This window comes from Neurospora hispaniola, assembly GCF_033458365.1.
Source record: "Neurospora hispaniola strain FGSC 10403 chromosome Unknown B0T23scaffold_5, whole genome shotgun sequence".
Lineage (NCBI taxonomy): Eukaryota > Fungi > Ascomycota > Sordariomycetes > Sordariales > Sordariaceae > Neurospora > Neurospora hispaniola.
The window spans coordinates 2,646,350-2,660,177 of NW_026944410.1; the positions used below are offsets into that span (position 1 = coordinate 2,646,350).

The following is a 13,828-nucleotide window of genomic DNA, read 5'->3' on the forward strand; positions in this document are numbered from 1 at the left end:
AGCTTTGCTCCAATAAATCAAGATACTCCCCAAGTCTTCCTCCCTGGTCTGTGACGCCGTAAAACACTCCGAACGGTATAAAGATGGATGGAAAGACCGATCCCGGTCTGATAGACACGGGGGCATCCCCGCAACTGCTTATAGTCGCTGTCGACTATGGGGATGAGGTAAACAAAGATAATCGCGCAGCGAGAAAGACGAGTTCCCGTTGATCAGATTCGTATCTCCTCCAACCACGTGGGTAGTTGGACTGTTTGAGATGGCCGTTTATTTCTTCTTGGCAGCCTCAGCAGCCCTCTTCGCATCGGCTAAGTGGGAGAAAGAGAGTCAGCAAGGGAGTAGAGAAGGGGCTAGAGTGCGATGGCGTTGATCGAAGAGATGACAAATTTGTGTCATAATGGGCAGAGATAGCCTGGAGACCAAGTGGATAGAACTTACCGGCGGCCTGCTTGGCCCTCATGAGGGCGGCGACAGCTTCCTTATCGCGCTGCATCTCAGTGCCGCTCTTGGTGTTGACCTTCTTCTGTTGCAGGGAGAAGGGCGGACATTAGCAAAGCCCCTGATTAGTGTCATCTTTCGGTATTGGGAAGTCATACCTGAGCAGCTTGCTTCTTGAGGTTAGCCTCACGGGCCTTCTCGCGCTGGTTACCGCGGGACATGGTGTTTGGCGGTTGGCGGTAAGTGGATGACGAAGCGAAGAAATTAGACGCGGTAAGTAGCGCGTGCGGGTAAAGGCAGGGCGAGGTCGAAGAATAGAAGTTAAGGAGCGTTTCAGAAGTCCGTAGACCCGGTCGGGCGGTTGTTGTGCTCCCTGGAAGATCGCGCGATGAGGAGGAACTGGAAAACTGGCTGAGTGAGTGGTCAGGGGATCCGAGAAGACTTCAAAGCATTGATCGAGGTGCGAGGCTGAGTGGTGAGGGAGCCACCGTACTGGACCCACTCAAAGAGAGTTTGGTTCTGGGCGCTTCGACTGCTGGGGTCGGACAAGGCCTGGTGGTCAGGGCGCGACCTGGTGGCCAATCGAATTTTCAGCTTTGCAAAGGACACTGCCGCGCTCTGGCATCTCCCTCTGCGCTAGGGATCGGGCGCGGTGGGTCATGATCGCGGTGTAAGCACGGGGTACTGAAATCTGTAAGCCCGGCGAGAAGTCTTGTTCTCGGCTTGTACTCCATCGGATTGTTTTTCTCAGCATTTGTTTGAATATCAGTATCAAATCTAGTAACAAAAGGAGCCGTTTGCTCAGTTCCATCACAAAAGAAGAAGAAAAACATGACCTCAGGGTTCGAGTTACTGAGAACCTACCTAGGTAGGTCTGATGCCCGCAGGGTGGTTGTAGGTAGTCGTTAGGCACGGGCCACCAGGGGCATTGGGGCAAGCAAGGTAGGTAGGTAGTAGTGTAGTGTAGATAGTGTAGAATTGGGAGCAGTCACAACTCACGAAGCCTTCTCGACACCCACCTCAATCAATGTCATGCAGAAACCTGGAAACTCGTGCCTGATATATTCGGGACATTTGAGCCTCTTGTTAATTCGTGCTGTCAACATCTAGGTCTCTTTTGAAATCAGATCTTGTCAGCGCTATCTTGGACGATCAGGAACGCTCAAAGTGAAAGGACCCACATGAAGCATTCATCGTTAGCGCCGCCTCGGCAGTATCCGAACACACGTAGAATAGTGTACAGTACATGTACATGGTACAATAGATGCATCGCTGCCGATCCATGGACAGTCGCTCTGTTCAGTTGCTTTGCAAATTCCAAATGTTGTCATATGACTAGGAACCTGCGAGACGAAGTCCAGGTCGATTTACAACTTTTCGCATCTGTTTTCCAAACCTCTGCTGCTATTCTGGAGCATCTGCTTGGGCACAATGGGCAGGCACTTCCACGTCCCAGGCTACATGCAAATCTGAAACGGGCCTCGAAAACCGTCAACCAATCGACCGGCCGAGTTCACCCCAACTTGAAGATGAATTCAGTCATTGTCCAGATCGACCCCGGCAACTATTGGGAAGATACGTATCCTTGGCCATTTCCTTGCAAGCATGCTCACTTGAAAGAGGCGGCTGCAGGGGCATTGGATGGGATTTGATCTGCACGTCTTTTTTAGCCGCCTTGCGTCCATTGACTGGCTCAAACGTCAGGCCGTGGAACCATTCCTAGCTCGCCAGATATCTGGGGAAACTGGACGAGGGTAAGAGGAAAGAAAACCTTGGAGATGAGCAGATCTGACTGGTCTGCTAACCCTCATCCCGCGGATCCTCACATTTGGCTCGGTCCAAAAAAAAAAAAGACACAAAGCCCAAGTGGGACGACTTAACTCCTTGAGCGCCTACTGCTTCATTGGCCATGAGAGTTTCCTCGATAAAAGCGACCCATGCGAAACACTAGAAACACTCACGGCCCAGATCCTTGCCGTCTCTGTTCTATTCATGTGCCGGACCGTCAATCATTCAATCCTATTGTTCGACGGAACATTGCCTTTGTAAGAGCATGTGCGTCCCTTCTCTGCCGTCCGATATATCAGTAGACTCCTCATTGTGTCCATTGCGTGTGGCCCATCTACTCCCCATTTCATCCGTATGAACCATTCGCTCTCTTTATTCAGCCTCCCGCAGCCCTATTGTCCTTGGGAGACAATGGCCATGGGCCATCCTTAGCCATTCATTCCTTATTGCTACATAAGTCCTCGATAGAACCCAGACCTCCACGGTCTCTACTTACTTCTTACGCCTTTCCTTACCTTCCTGTTCCCCCGGACTCTTCTCTCCTAGTCTTCGACAGAGGAAAAAAAGACCACCGCCAAAACGTCTGCTTGCCAGATACATCTTCAAGACAAAAACCCACACAAAATAGCAATCTGCAGGTCAGAGGCTACGATAGCGGTCTCATCAAGACATTCATTGTGAGTCAATATGCATGAACACGAGCAGCACAACGGCGAGATCCAGTTTCCTGTACCAGACAGGACTGACCTGAACCCCGAATCAGCATTCGAATACGAGGAGCCCGAGATGCTTCCCACGATCAAAGGTACCGGCTACCTAGTCCTCAATGGACTTCGAGCTCTCACCCTCGTCGGCCTCGCCATGGCCATGGCGTCCTCTTGGATCATGATTGTACTCTCATGTCTTGGTGGACGCTTCGACTTTTTCGACTCGGCTTCCCACTTCTTCGTCTTCGCCGTCGCCATCTTTCTCTTCATCTCCGAGTTGAACATTAGGTCGTTCAGAGGATTCTTTGCCAGGAGCTGGCCTGTCCTATGTCCGACTCATTCACTGGTATGGCTCGGTCTAGCCATGGTCGTCATGGGCTGCGCCATCATGGGCGATCTGGTCAAACCGGCCTACTCCATGGACAACCTCGGACTCGCCATGTGGCGCCTCGTACTCGCCTCGGGCATCCTCTCCCTTACTTTCGGCGTCTTCAACGTCGTCGCGTCGCTCATCTTCAACACTTCTGAAGGCGAGGGCAAGATCAGAAGACGAATCACGGCCAGAATGATCCGCAGCCACGGTGACCAAGCTAAGGGCATCATCGAGAAGCAGGACCCATTCCCTGACTACTACAGTAGCCAGAGCGGCTACCCCGAGGATCTGCCACCGGCGGTGAACGACCACTACTACCCCCCGGTGGTGCAGGAGCAAGAGCAGCCGGAGCTGGACAACACCTTCAAGGCGCGGGCGCACAGATGGACCAGGGCGGCCTTCCCCAAAAACTTTCGCAAATCCGGCAGGTTCCCCGTCATTAGCGATCCCATCCCCAGCGTTGGGGTGGTGGCGCCCACTCCTCAGATGAACACGGACAGCAAGCGATCTGGTGATCATACTGTCGACCTCGAACGCGGTGACAGCTTCCGCAGCAACCGCAGAAACAGTGGCGGGCGCTTCCCTATCAACACCGGCGCAGGAAGAAACAACAGCCCTCCGCCCCAGAATGACCGTTCCAGCCCCGTCTCGCCAAACGTCCAGAGACCGCCAACTGTGCTACACCCTTACTACAATGGCGGTAGAAGGAGCCCGAGTCTGTACAGTGATGCGAACATGTCCCGGTTCTAAGGGTTGGTGGGCTGAGTGATGATGGGTCGTACAATTTGAGATGGGCTGGGATATGAGCGACGGACTTCTGTAGATAGCTGGCATTTTTTTCTTCTTTTTTCCCCCCCCCCTGTTCTTTTCATTTTTGTTCCTTTGAAAATACCCAGTATGAGAGATTCTGCATATGGTCAAGGCGTTTTTGTATTCTTGGCTCAGGTGCCATCATGACGAAGAATTGAGAATACACAGTTAATGGTTCACTTCCGAAAGGGGATACGACTCACGAAAAGGGAGAAAGCTGATAATGTGGGAAACAGTGGTGAAATGTGTGAAGATAAGTATGCGTCATCGCATCACGAAAAGGAAAAGAAATACGTTATGAGATCCAAAATTGGAAGAAAGACCCAAGTCAGTCTGCACTCAGTTCAGTTGAGGACCTGCATTTAGCCCATGGAGGCGTGATGGGGAACATGGATGAATCCAGCTTGCGATAGTGAAGGTGAAAGGAGATCCCAACGTGGGGTCTGATAAGCCCAAGCAATGTAGTGGCCTGTGCATACCGATAAGATACACAGTACGTACCTACCTTGTGTGCATCCGTATCGCGGCAGGCTATTGTAGGTACCTCTATGTACACTAGGTACCTAGGTATTGCAAAAGCACATTCACGCCCTTCTTGGCCTGCAGTGGCTCCAGTGTCCACCCTTTGCAGACAAAGCAACCTGGATTGCGAGGACGGGAGGAGCGACTTCTTCTCGTCACCAATCTTCTCGCCCTCCTTCCACTTTGCAACTCGAAACTGTAAATCCAAGAAAATCGTACATAAACCGCGACAAGTGTCTGGTCTCCCGCTGTTCCCTCGACAATCCACAGCTAAGAGGACAAAGACCTCTTCGAATTGACCCGTCAGAAGAATCACCAGTTCAGCAACCTTCACCCGCCCATCACCACCGAATCACCACGCTATCTCGGCTCATCCATCTAGACGGTCTTTGCTCCTCCGTTTTGTTGTTCTGCTGTTCTCTTCGCGCCACTTTTGCAACTTGCCGCCTCTTGACAGCCATCTAGAGAATTGTATACCGACGAGCATTGACTACAAAGAGCACGCTTCGAATGGTGCGTCGATCGTGGTCGGGGTGACACATCAATAGAGGCAGGCCGTGGAGGATTACACTTTGGGGGGGAAAAAAGCAAGGACAACACAAAACAAGACAACGCACACATTGATCAAGTCGTGACTTCTGGTAGAAGATAAACTATCTGCCTCTACCGCCTTCAAACTTCCCTGAAGGCCAGGAGAAAAAAGACTTGGGCCAGTTTGAGCATATCTCTGTGTGGTGGTGTATTCCCTTTCGCGCAAGCACTTTGCTGCGAAAAGCACAAACCAAGAATCCAAAAAAGGTCTATCATTAGTTGGCGCGACCCTGCGTCTGTCTCCTTGTTCCACGTCTGCGGCGGTACCTGGTATCCGTTGACGCTTTCAACAATGGCCGACGACGCCGCTGATGTTGCCGAGGACTATCGGCAGGCCCTGGAGGACTTGACCGTAAACTCAAGGATAGAGATTGCGACTTTGACGAATATTGCGCGAGAGAACGCCCACCATGGTTTGGCCATTGCTGAGGTCTTGACAAACCACATCAAAAAGGTACGCCGCCTCTCCACCGCAACGGTTCTGGCCCAAGGCATAGACAACCGAGACCTATGAGCAACGCCACTTCCTCAAAAGATGCATGTGTCTGATACTTTACCTAGGTCCCACCTCCTCGAACCCTACCGGCCCTCTACGTGCTCGACTCGGTGGTCAAGAATGTCCCGACACCATACGCCCTCTACTTTGGGCCCAAGCTCTACTCCATCTTCATGGGCGCCTACACCAAAGTCGACAACCCAACCAGGCGGAAGATGGACGAGATGCTGAAGACCTGGAAGGAGCCAGTACCGGGCTCGATATCCACGAAGCCCGTGTTCCCTCCCGAGGTGGTCAAACCGATCGAGAACGCCCTGATCGCGGCCAAGAATGTTGCCCTTCAAGTCAACCAGAGCAGTTACCAAGGGCAGCAGTATATGCTCCGCGGAGCCCGTCCCCCAGCCCCTCCTCACAGAGATACGCCAACTCCTCCAAACGTTCGACCAGCGACACAACAACCAGGACAGCAATATCCGCCTCCTAACGGACATATGCCGCCGCACGGAGGAAACGCGGCCTTCCCTATGCGCCCTCATAACGTATGTTACCCCTGTCTTTCTTGTTCGATCTCTTTTGTGCATTGATACTAACAACACTCCCAGGGTCCCGATGTGCTTCCTCCTCGCGCCACCACCCAGCCTCCGTATGGAGCCCCCTATCACCAGCCCCAAGTTCCTCACCAGGGTATAAGCATAGAGAGGTTAAGAGACGATATCCAGCAGCTCATCGTTGCAGAGAGGGCCGAGTTTGCGCGAGATCCGCTGGACGTAGGTAAACAAACTAGACTGAAGGCCTTGCTGGATCTGCAGACCTTGATTCAGAGGCCAGACGTGCCGCAGGAGCAGTTAATGCTCGTGAAAGAAAAGATCACTGAACTGTCCGTAAACATGCGCAGCGCTGCTACTGCCGCCTCTGCTGCTGCTGCTGCTGCTGCTACTGGCATTGCTCCTGTCGCCGCCGCGCCTCTTCAATATCCCGTCCCATACACCGCTACCCCAACACCTCCGGTCATTCCCGGTGCTGTTCCTCCTCCTCCTCCTCAAGTACCAGGGGGGCGTCCTCCTTCTGCCTCGGCCGTGGCGGGTCCGAGTGCTGGTGCCGGAGGTGCCCTCTCGATAGACTCTTTGTTCGGGCAAGGCGCTCTCGCCGCCTTGCTGGCTGGTGCTACCCGAAAGTCTGCTACCCCTACACCATCACAGACAGGCACGCCACAGCCTCCCATCGCGACACCGATACCACCACCGGCTGTACCACCGGTAGCTGGAGCTCCTACTCCGGTTCCCGCTGCTGCCGCTGGTAGTCTGGCAGCCTTGCCACCCGTCATCGCGGCTGCCCTTCGATCACAAACACCAACAGTGGGCCCGGCAGCACCACCACCTCTCGAGGCTCCTAAGCCCGCAGCTTCCGCTCCTCCCACCGTTCCCGCGGCCGCACCGCCAGCACCAGTGTCCAACCCATCAGCGTTACTTGCCATGCTTCGACAATCCGGTCTTCTGTCCGGCACCACTCCTGCTGCTCCCGCTCCCGTAGCAACAGCACCCGCCGCCGCCCCGGCCGCCGCCTGGACCTATACCCTCAAACAGTACCGCGGCCCACAACTCATCAACCAACTCCACGAAGACCTCGGCCCCCCCTGCACACAGTGCGGCCGGCGGTTCGGCACCGACGAGGAAGGCCGGCGCAAGAAGACAGCGCACATGGACTGGCACTTCCGGGTGCACCAGCGGGTGACGGACGCCGAGCGACGCGGGCAGCACCGTTCCTGGTGGGTGGAGCAGTCAGATTGGGTGAACTCGTTGGAAGCGATTGATTCTGATCACGGTCACCGTTCTGATACTACTGCTGGCGGTGGTGCCGGTGGTCTTGGTGGTCGTGGTGGAGGTGTGCCGGGTCAGGATACACTCAACTATGATGATAATGTGGATGAGGATGAGGATGATTATGACCCCGAGGCGAGCTTCAATAATTCCTATAACCCCAACTCTCTGTACCCAGGTGGTGGTGGCATCATGGGTGCTGATCATTCGGGAGGTCATGGTGGCGGGAAAGCCATGCCCGGTCACGGCGGTGGTAGAAAGGGAGGCAAAAGGGGCGGTCTCGACTACATCCCCGTTCCCGAGGATTCCGCCAAAGTCAATAACATGTGCCCCATCTGCCAGGAAAGATTCGAGATGAAGTGGCTTGATGAGGCGCAGGAGTGGGTGTGGATGGACGCCACGAAAGTAGGCGAGAGGGTATATCATGCCAGTTGCCATAAGGAGGTAAATGGCAGTGTTGGTGGCGGTGTTGGGCCTGGAGGTGGTGGTGACAATGGATTAATGAGCATGGGCGGGGAGAATGGATTTGGGGGGAGGAAGAGGAAGGCTGAGGTAAGTCTCTAGTTCGTGGCAAGGATGTAGTTGATTGCATTGCTAACTTTGATGAAACAGGATGATGCTTATTCAGGGGTCAAGGGAAGGATAAAGTTGGAATATTGAGAGTGCTGCGAGGCGCGAGCCAGTCAGTAAGTGGGAAGGCAAGGCCAAACACGGCTATCAAGGGGAAAAGGAGGCGTAAAGGGATCAAGGGTGGTGGTTGATCGAGTACTGTTGAGCATATGGTCAGCACAAAGCTTGGGTACCCGAAAGATCATCCGAATACAAAAGCGAATCTTCGAAGCGTTATCGAGCTAGTGCTCTATCGTTACAATGCTTTTGCCATCAGTTTGAGGTCAAACGCAAACGCCTTGCCAGTGCATTGACTTGCCAGAGTTGTACAAACACAGCGCGATACGTAAGCTGGAGAAGCACAATACCGCCAATGTTAAACACGTTCTCGAATAGACTTGACCTTGGTCTGGATTTCTGTCATATGCCGTCCGAATGAGAGCAGACACCATCTTCAGTAGTACTTATTCTAGCTCGGACATTGACCACAGTGAATCTGCAAATAGATCGTTATTTTATGCAGGACTAGGTTGGATGAGACGCTTCTCAGCAAGGACTACAGCAGAATACAAGAAGTGTACGTTTTTCTCGCTCTAAGGTTACCAATCATCATACCGGTTTTCAGAATGGTAAAACCGTCAAGAGGCATCTAACGAAAGAGAAGAAATAAAGTATCAGCCGCGGAAGGATCATAACCATCAAGAAACCCTCTGCTTTGAAGAAGAACCAGATAGGATACACCGGACCTAGAGCAATACCCTACCGCTGCCCCTCTACTAACGTAGTGACCCAGAAAAATGAATACCAATACGCCGCAAATAACGATAGCCTCCGGCCCCATAGCAGTAACTTTTTTTCCTCCGTGGTTCTTTATCCATCTCAAGGGGTATCTCCTCCCTGAACTGATCTCTCGCCTGTGTGCTTTCTCTTCAGATTCGTCTTCCTCAGCTTTTCCCTGGGCCTTTATCTCCGCGAGCCAGCAGGAACCGAACCCTTTAGTTGTTGGACGTGCTGTTGGATGTGAAGGCATAATTAGGAGGAAAATTGATGCCGTTCGGTCCAACAGTGATGTTTCCAGGCAAGCCCATCACAATCGGGTCATCGTTGGCTGCATTCTTGTCATTCCGATCGCCGCGTCTGTCATCGCCACTGTTGTTTCGATGCTTCTCGCGACCATGCCGCCAGCGGTTACCGACAGGGGGCGGTCCACCTGCGTTCCCATTAGGATGCTGGGGCTCCTCATCTCGGCGGCTTGACTTGGGACCATGGTTACCCCCTTTGTCTGTCTGCATACGTCGACTGATGGCTTTTGACGAAACACCTGCGCCAATCTCAATGTCTGGCTCCTCGACAACAAGACCGGTGGTAATAGGTTGGCCACCACTTCCGCCATAGGGCGCCGTCAACATCCATTTCCGGTCGGCTTCGGTGAGCTTATGAATAGGAATGACACTAATCCCAGTCTGGTAGTCACTGCAGTCACGGGGGCCAAAGCCAACACCCCAGCGAGTCTACAAAATCGTTAGTTGGCGACCAATAACGAAGATATGAGTCGCAAACTTACCCGCAGCTGCACGTCGGAGCCTCTGTTCTCTTCCATGGCTTTCTTTGCATTCTCAGCATCTTGACGGTAGTACATCTTGACAAAGGCATGTCTTTTCTCTTTGTTGACAATGCACGTTTGTACTTCGCCATAGCGACCAAAGATGGAGCGGAGTTCAGCTTCGGAACATCTACATGTGTGTCAGTCAATGCACATATAGGCTGGAAAACAGCTTGGCAAACTTACGTCACACCGCCGACAAACAGCGTGCGGCTATACACCTTGATGTGACCATTGGGAAGAGTAGGATCGTGTTTGACCCATTTCTCGGAGGGCGGCTCCTGACCGGGGCTTTCATGTCTACGGCTGGGGGGCGACCGTTGTCGGTAGTCGGGAATACGCATATCCCGGTCTCTACCACGATCATCCGGACGGCCACGGGGCGGGGTGCTCCGCCCATAATCAAAGCGATCGTTACCGCGGGCTCGAGGCGACCCCCTGACATCCCAGCGCCGCGGCGAGCGTGAGCGAGAGCGACCCCGAGGCCTATTTGGAGACCTCATCCCATCATGATAGCCATTACGATCACGTGATTCATCATGTCTCACGGACTCCCATGCAGGGGCAGCAGATACACCGCCAGCAGGGGGAGGAGGATAGCCGGCATATAGAGGCTGAGCAACGGACTGGGGAGGTGCTGCCGGGGCGGTGCCACTTGGTTGACCCATCAGCTGCATTACACTGGCAATCTTGTCAAGAGGGATGCCCTGGGCGGCGAGGGCGGCGAACAGCTGAACCGTCGTGGCGGCATTCGCACTAGGGGCTGCTCCTGGCACTTGCGCAGGCTGAGCTGGCTGTGCGGCCGGAGCTGGGAAGCCAAATGGCATCGTCGGTGGCATGTTCACCGACTGCCCCGCCGGCTGCGATGCTGATAAGTACGGCATACCCGGGTGCCCCACACCGGGAAGAAATCCGGCTGGCAATGCTCCATTGCTAGGCTGACCAGAAGTAGGAAACATGGGATGCGGCGTGGAAGGAGTAACAGGAGGAATCTGCGGGACCCCCACTTGTACCGGAGACGGGGCCACAGCCGCAGTTACGGCCGGGGCGGGAACAGGAGCGGCCGCGCTGGAATTACTCTGAGCCGCATTCGCATTCAAGCGGGCAAGATTTGCTAAGGTCTCCAGGATGTTGGACGGCATTACGGCGGTAGTTGTAGGCGTAGGGAGAGGTCTGCTAGCGGCCTGCAAGGAAGCCAGCGGGTTGGGAGGGGGACTGCCTGGTGGTGTTGTCGAGACATCTATCGGCACACGATACAGTTAGATCAGGCAAACAACGAGCACCGCACAGGCGTAAGGGAATATGCTTAGAAGGATCCGGGCAAAACCTACTGGGCTGTTGATGAGCATTCAGCTTCTCTTTGAAGGTGTTGACCATATCGGGAGGAAACGTCTGGCCCTTTTCCCATATGTCGACCAGCTTCTTGATCTTCTCCTACAAGACGATACGGGTGTGAGTTTATGAACAACATGATACTGGACACTAATTACAACCAAGAATGGATGCACAATATGGTCTAGAAAAGTGAAGACGACTGGTGTGGCCTGATCTTACAGCCGCTCCCAAGTGTGCTCGGGGTCTAGTCCGTTGGCAGAAATGGAGGTATAAGTGTAAGACGGCACATGAGTGTGCGGTTGTGTGCGTACCTTTTGATCCTCGGGGGCCGAAGAGATGATGGCGTTCATGAACATGGGCATTAGTTCAGTCACTCTATGGACACCGGCAGCATAGGTGCCATCCTGTGCACCAAGGGTGACGGGCTGTTCAAGGGCCTTTGCCTTCTCCAACCATTTGCGGGTTACGGAATCTACGACGTATAGGACGCCCAGCTTGTGAGTGTTTGGTGTTTTCTTGTAGTGGGTATATAACTTCTGAACCAGCTGTGATTCGTACTGTCAAAGGATGTGTGGTTAGCTCTGGTGCCTCCATCGTGCATACTGTCGAGCCCAGACATGGCGCGCTTCTTACCTGGACGTTGTTCAAACACAGCATGGTGAGGCTATTGATCTTCGAGCCAGAGACACCGGGCGGTTTCAGGTTTTGCATGTCCCCGAGGCCCTTCTCTAGTTCAGCTACGGCCGCCTGTGACGACGACATGATTGATGATTTTTTTTTGAAAAATCGAGCAAGACCAGCTGAAGTCGGCAATCAACTTGGCCGTTGGGCTTGGAGATACAAGCTGCGATGTAGTACGGTTGTGATACGGTGAAGGCTGATTAAAGGTTTTATGCCAATACCATGCTCCTTTGTCACGGGTGGAAAGACGGAGTACGTTGATTAAGGCTCAAACAGGTCGGCATCCAAGGTCTGCTTTCCTTGCTTCTCGACGTATATCACCGAGGTTACGAAGCTGCAATTTGCCCGCGCCACCGGGTACTCAGAAGAGAGCAGCTTGTACGAAGAGACTGTCCTTTCTGTGCGTCTCAAGACGAGCGCAGAAGCCGTAGGCCAGTGCAAAGTCCTAGCAAAAAAAGAGAAGCCGAGAGGCCAGAGATATATGTTGCTGGCCGGCGCGTGCGCGAGCAAGAATACGGTGGTCCTTTTTATTTTTCTGACGTGACGCGCGAAGTGGAAACCACCAGCTGGGGATAGCTGTGACGACGTGCAAGAACCGCAACGAAAGCAGCTGTACGAAGGGCAGACGAGATCAGGACTTGACCTGCGCGGATGTGATCTGGGCGCACCCTTTTACTGTGAGGCTACTAGAAAGTGAGAAAATCCAGGTGAGCTTGTGCTGAGTCGAGACAAATCCTGGGCGACTAGTCGATTACTGGATTGCTGGATTGACAAAGGCGGTCTCCGTTGGCGTTTAAGATTGTTTTCGCTGATGATGACAAAAGCGTGATGTGGTGGTGATGCGAGAAGTGAGGAGGGAGTTGGGGTTGGAAAGCGGGGAGAAAGAAAAGTTGTCGTTGCAGAAGTAGAAGAAGGGACTGGACGGGGAGTGCCAGTGGTCGGTGGTTGGTGCAGGTGGGTGGGTACTCGGCTGTACACTAGTGGCTATGGTAGGTGCCCTGATCTTGACTCTACTCGAGTCGTCTGTCGGGTTCGATTGCATCCGTCCGTCGCTTCGGTTTGCCTGCCCTGCTGCTGCTGCTGCTGCTGCTGCTGCTGCTGCTGCTGCTGTGGCACCGTGGCTGTGGTGCGTGGCCCGAGGAACGAACTGGCAGGCACTTTTTCAAGCCACCCAATCACGCCTCGATTGGTTCGAATGACCCGCCTCGAACTGTTGTGACTGAAGACTCGGAAAACCTTCCTTCAGTTTAAAGCGAGAACCTTGCAGAGAGGTGTCAACCGTGTTGTGGCCTGACGCACGTACATACCAAGAGTATGAGGCACCAAGGCAACAAAGCCCAGACGGATTGCGGTAAATTAGGAACACCAACCGTTGATCCACATCCAACCTGAGATTGGATGAAGCCCTACACTGGAGTCGGTTGCGTGCTCCATCCGACTCTCCATGCAACCCCGAAGGTTCCACGAACATTGATGATGAGCGTTGAGTGTCGAGGACGTGCTAGGGAACAGATTGTGCAGGCGGGTTCATCTGTTATCAATCCGTCCATCAATTGGCAATTCCAATGTTGTTTTCTGGAAACCCGGAGCAGGAACGTTTCCACACCTGTCAAAAGGGGCGGCTTCCCCGGATGAGTTAGGGATCTCGCAAGGGCCAAGTACATAGTGTAGGTAGTCCAAGGCCCAAAGGGTTCCGTGACGTCAATGCATGTCGGTGTCGACCTCGACATGCGAGTGAACAAGCAGTTTTGACATCGCGATGTTGAGGTCTGGTCTGACAACCGCTGTCCCTCGAGACACATGCCATTGCAGAGACGTGCACATGATGTCGGTGCCGCAAGTGTTCAGCGTGGTCGTGTCCAGGTTTTCTTCCGGTCTTCCGTCGTCGGCCATCCTTTTACCGCGCGCATGGACGGGAGGAGACTTGGGAACCGAAACACACGTGTGGGAGCCGCCCCGCGTTCGATCCCTAGAACGGCGTCAGCGACCCCCTGACCCGCTCGAGCTCGGCAGCTCGGCCAAGCTACCTCCACGTACATCCGGATAGAAACATTGAAC

The 13,828-nt window shown here is 53.7% G+C and overlaps 5 protein-coding genes across 5 annotated transcripts; 2 read left to right on the top strand and 3 right to left on the bottom strand.

Moving 5' to 3' along the window:
- Nucleotides 1-68: 68 nt before the first annotated feature.
- On the bottom strand, nt 69-828 carry B0T23DRAFT_170585 (uncharacterized protein). Its single transcript, XM_062832902.1, has 3 exons — nt 597-828; nt 439-523; nt 69-308 (listed from the first exon to the last, which is right to left on the bottom strand). The coding sequence occupies exons 1-3, from the start codon at nt 657-659 to the stop codon at nt 268-270; spliced, it is 189 nt and encodes a 62-aa protein (XP_062691996.1). The 5' UTR covers nt 660-828; the 3' UTR covers nt 69-267.
- A 1,727-nt stretch (nt 829-2,555) lies between these two features.
- B0T23DRAFT_170620 (uncharacterized protein) lies at nt 2,556-4,172 on the top strand. The gene has a single exon (XM_062832903.1). It carries the CDS (start codon nt 2,914-2,916, stop codon nt 4,054-4,056), a length of 1,143 nt encoding a protein of 380 aa, XP_062691997.1. The 5' UTR covers nt 2,556-2,913; the 3' UTR covers nt 4,057-4,172.
- Nucleotides 4,173-5,312: 1,140 nt separating this feature from the next.
- Nucleotides 5,313-8,319, top strand: B0T23DRAFT_170663 (uncharacterized protein). Its single transcript, XM_062832906.1, has 4 exons — nt 5,313-5,683; nt 5,791-6,264; nt 6,328-8,094; nt 8,155-8,319. The coding sequence occupies exons 1-4, from the start codon at nt 5,522-5,524 to the stop codon at nt 8,200-8,202; spliced, it is 2,451 nt and encodes an 816-aa protein (XP_062691998.1). The 5' UTR covers nt 5,313-5,521; the 3' UTR covers nt 8,203-8,319.
- A 555-nt stretch (nt 8,320-8,874) lies between these two features.
- B0T23DRAFT_170649 (uncharacterized protein) lies at nt 8,875-12,207 on the bottom strand. Its single transcript, XM_062832905.1, has 6 exons — nt 11,723-12,207; nt 11,401-11,646; nt 11,086-11,188; nt 9,941-10,994; nt 9,716-9,884; nt 8,875-9,662 (listed from the first exon to the last, which is right to left on the bottom strand). The coding sequence occupies exons 1-6, from the start codon at nt 11,849-11,851 to the stop codon at nt 9,147-9,149; spliced, it is 2,217 nt and encodes a 738-aa protein (XP_062691999.1). The 5' UTR covers nt 11,852-12,207; the 3' UTR covers nt 8,875-9,146.
- Nucleotides 12,208-12,939: 732 nt separating this feature from the next.
- B0T23DRAFT_170766 (uncharacterized protein) lies at nt 12,940-13,764 on the bottom strand. The gene is made up of 2 exons (XM_062832907.1): nt 13,141-13,764; nt 12,940-13,030 (listed from the first exon to the last, which is right to left on the bottom strand). The coding sequence occupies exon 1, from the start codon at nt 13,570-13,572 to the stop codon at nt 13,177-13,179; it is 396 nt and encodes a 131-aa protein (XP_062692000.1). The 5' UTR covers nt 13,573-13,764; the 3' UTR covers nt 12,940-13,030; nt 13,141-13,176.
- Nucleotides 13,765-13,828: the final 64 nt, after the last annotated feature.

Coding starts and splice junctions, on each gene's coding strand:
- B0T23DRAFT_170663 (XM_062832906.1), top strand. CDS start 5,522: ATGGCCGACGACGCCGCTGATGTTGCCGAGGACTATCGGCAGGCCCTG. Junction 5,684..5,790: donor TGACAAACCACATCAAAAAG/GTACGCCGCCTC, acceptor TACTTTACCTAG/GTCCCACCTCCTCGAACCCT. Junction 6,265..6,327: donor TCCCTATGCGCCCTCATAAC/GTATGTTACCCC, acceptor CAACACTCCCAG/GGTCCCGATGTGCTTCCTCC.
- B0T23DRAFT_170649 (XM_062832905.1), bottom strand. CDS start 11,851: ATGTCGTCGTCACAGGCGGCCGTAGCTGAACTAGAGAAGGGCCTCGGG. Junction 11,647..11,722: donor TGTGTTTGAACAACGTCCAG/GTAAGAAGCGCG, acceptor ATCCTTTGACAG/TACGAATCACAGCTGGTTCA. Junction 11,189..11,400: donor CGGCCCCCGAGGATCAAAAG/GTACGCACACAA, acceptor ATCGTCTTGTAG/GAGAAGATCAAGAAGCTGGT.
- B0T23DRAFT_170620 (XM_062832903.1), top strand. CDS start 2,914: ATGCATGAACACGAGCAGCACAACGGCGAGATCCAGTTTCCTGTACCA.
- B0T23DRAFT_170766 (XM_062832907.1), bottom strand. CDS start 13,572: ATGTGTCTCGAGGGACAGCGGTTGTCAGACCAGACCTCAACATCGCGA.
- B0T23DRAFT_170585 (XM_062832902.1), bottom strand. CDS start 659: ATGTCCCGCGGTAACCAGCGCGAGAAGGCCCGTGAGGCTAACCTCAAG. Junction 524..596: donor TCAAGAAGCAAGCTGCTCAG/GTATGACTTCCC, acceptor TCCCTGCAACAG/AAGAAGGTCAACACCAAGAG. Junction 309..438: donor GAGGGCCAAGCAGGCCGCCG/GTAAGTTCTATC, acceptor TCTCCCACTTAG/CCGATGCGAAGAGGGCTGCT.